The 1,181-nt window shown below is 55.8% G+C and overlaps 1 protein-coding gene across 1 annotated transcript in view; it reads left to right on the plus strand.

The window, feature by feature from the left end:
- Positions 1–987: 987 nt before the first annotated feature.
- LOC112969429 (homeobox protein not2-like) overlaps positions 988–1,181 on the plus strand; it is a 6,623-nt gene continuing 6,429 nt past the window's right edge. Inside the window, exon 1 of the mRNA XM_026072753.1 lies at positions 988–1,060. Coding sequence (XP_025928538.1) covers positions 988–1,060 — 73 coding nt within the window. The remainder of the gene's footprint in view (positions 1,061–1,181) is intronic.

Consider the following 1,181-nt stretch of genomic DNA (forward strand, 5'->3'; position numbering starts at 1 on the left):
AATGGGAGGAAAAAAAAAAGTGTTTAAAAGAAAAACCTGATGGTTTCCTTTGTCTCCTGCAGGCATCGTCTTCCCTTTAAGTTCTTATATGGGCAGCCATCACCAGGGTATTTCCTYGCTAGCAGGATAATTATGCCAATACAATCTCTTTCTTTCCATTTGCCTTGAAACGCTCGAATCACTGAAAAACGCATACAGAGAGATTTATATTTATATATATATATATATATAAATATATATTTTATATAGCGATTTGTAACCAGGCCTGTTTTTATGGCTCAAGCAGTGAAAAGGAATTTTAAAGAATAGGGAGGCTGGGTGTCCACTTTATTTAAGGTAGGATTTGCTAGCGACGGACAACTTGCACGTGCACGCGGAGGTATTTAATGGCAGGTTATTAAGCAGCAGGGGAGCTGGGCTCCGTGTTAACCTGGAGGCTCCGGCACGGGGATCACCCTGCGCTCGGTACAACCGGGTGGATTTTCAGTGTGCGCATGGCGGCGAGGTGTCCGTGCCGCCCGCGGCTTCGCAGCGGGGCTGGATCCGTTTCCGCGTTCGGTTCTGGGCCGTTACGCCGGTATTTCACCAGAACCGAAGCTGAATTTCCAAAGCGCGTGTTGTTTTTGCCGTGTGCCAGACGCACGCACACCCTGCAGCGCACACGCTCGCGCAGGCGGACCCGCTCACCTCCGCTTCGCCCGTGAGCCCCCGCACGCACAGGTTTCGCTGGCGCGTGTCTGCCTGACGTGCACAGGCGCATGTCTGGGGGTATTTCTGCCCTGATGCAACCTGGGCGGGTGGTAGGACGTGGTGCGGTGCGGGGGCCCTGCGCTGGTGCGTCCCTAGCGCTGGCTGTGTTTAGGCCCGATGTGTGTGCGACTGTGGGGAGTGCAGGTGTCTGTGCAGGACCAGTGCGGGTGTTGGGGGCCAGGGTGTCCATGTGGGTGTTGGTGCAGGTGACTGGCGGGGATAAGTGTGTGGGTCTACATGCGGGTGTCGATGCACGTGCCTGTGGGGAAGGTGTGGAGTCCACACAGGTGTCAGTGGGCTCAGGGGGAAGGTGGGGGTGTCAATGAGGGTGTCGGGGGGTAAGGTGTGGGGTCCACGTGGGCGAAGGGGGAAGGTGCTGGTGTCAGCGCAGGTGTCGGGGCAAGGTGTGGGTCCATGCTAGTGCTGGGTGG

The sequence above is a fragment of the Apteryx rowi genome, unplaced genomic scaffold (genome assembly GCF_003343035.1).
Source record: "Apteryx rowi isolate R43461 unplaced genomic scaffold, aptRow1 scaffold_35, whole genome shotgun sequence".
Taxonomy (NCBI): Eukaryota; Metazoa; Chordata; class Aves; order Apterygiformes; family Apterygidae; genus Apteryx; species Apteryx rowi.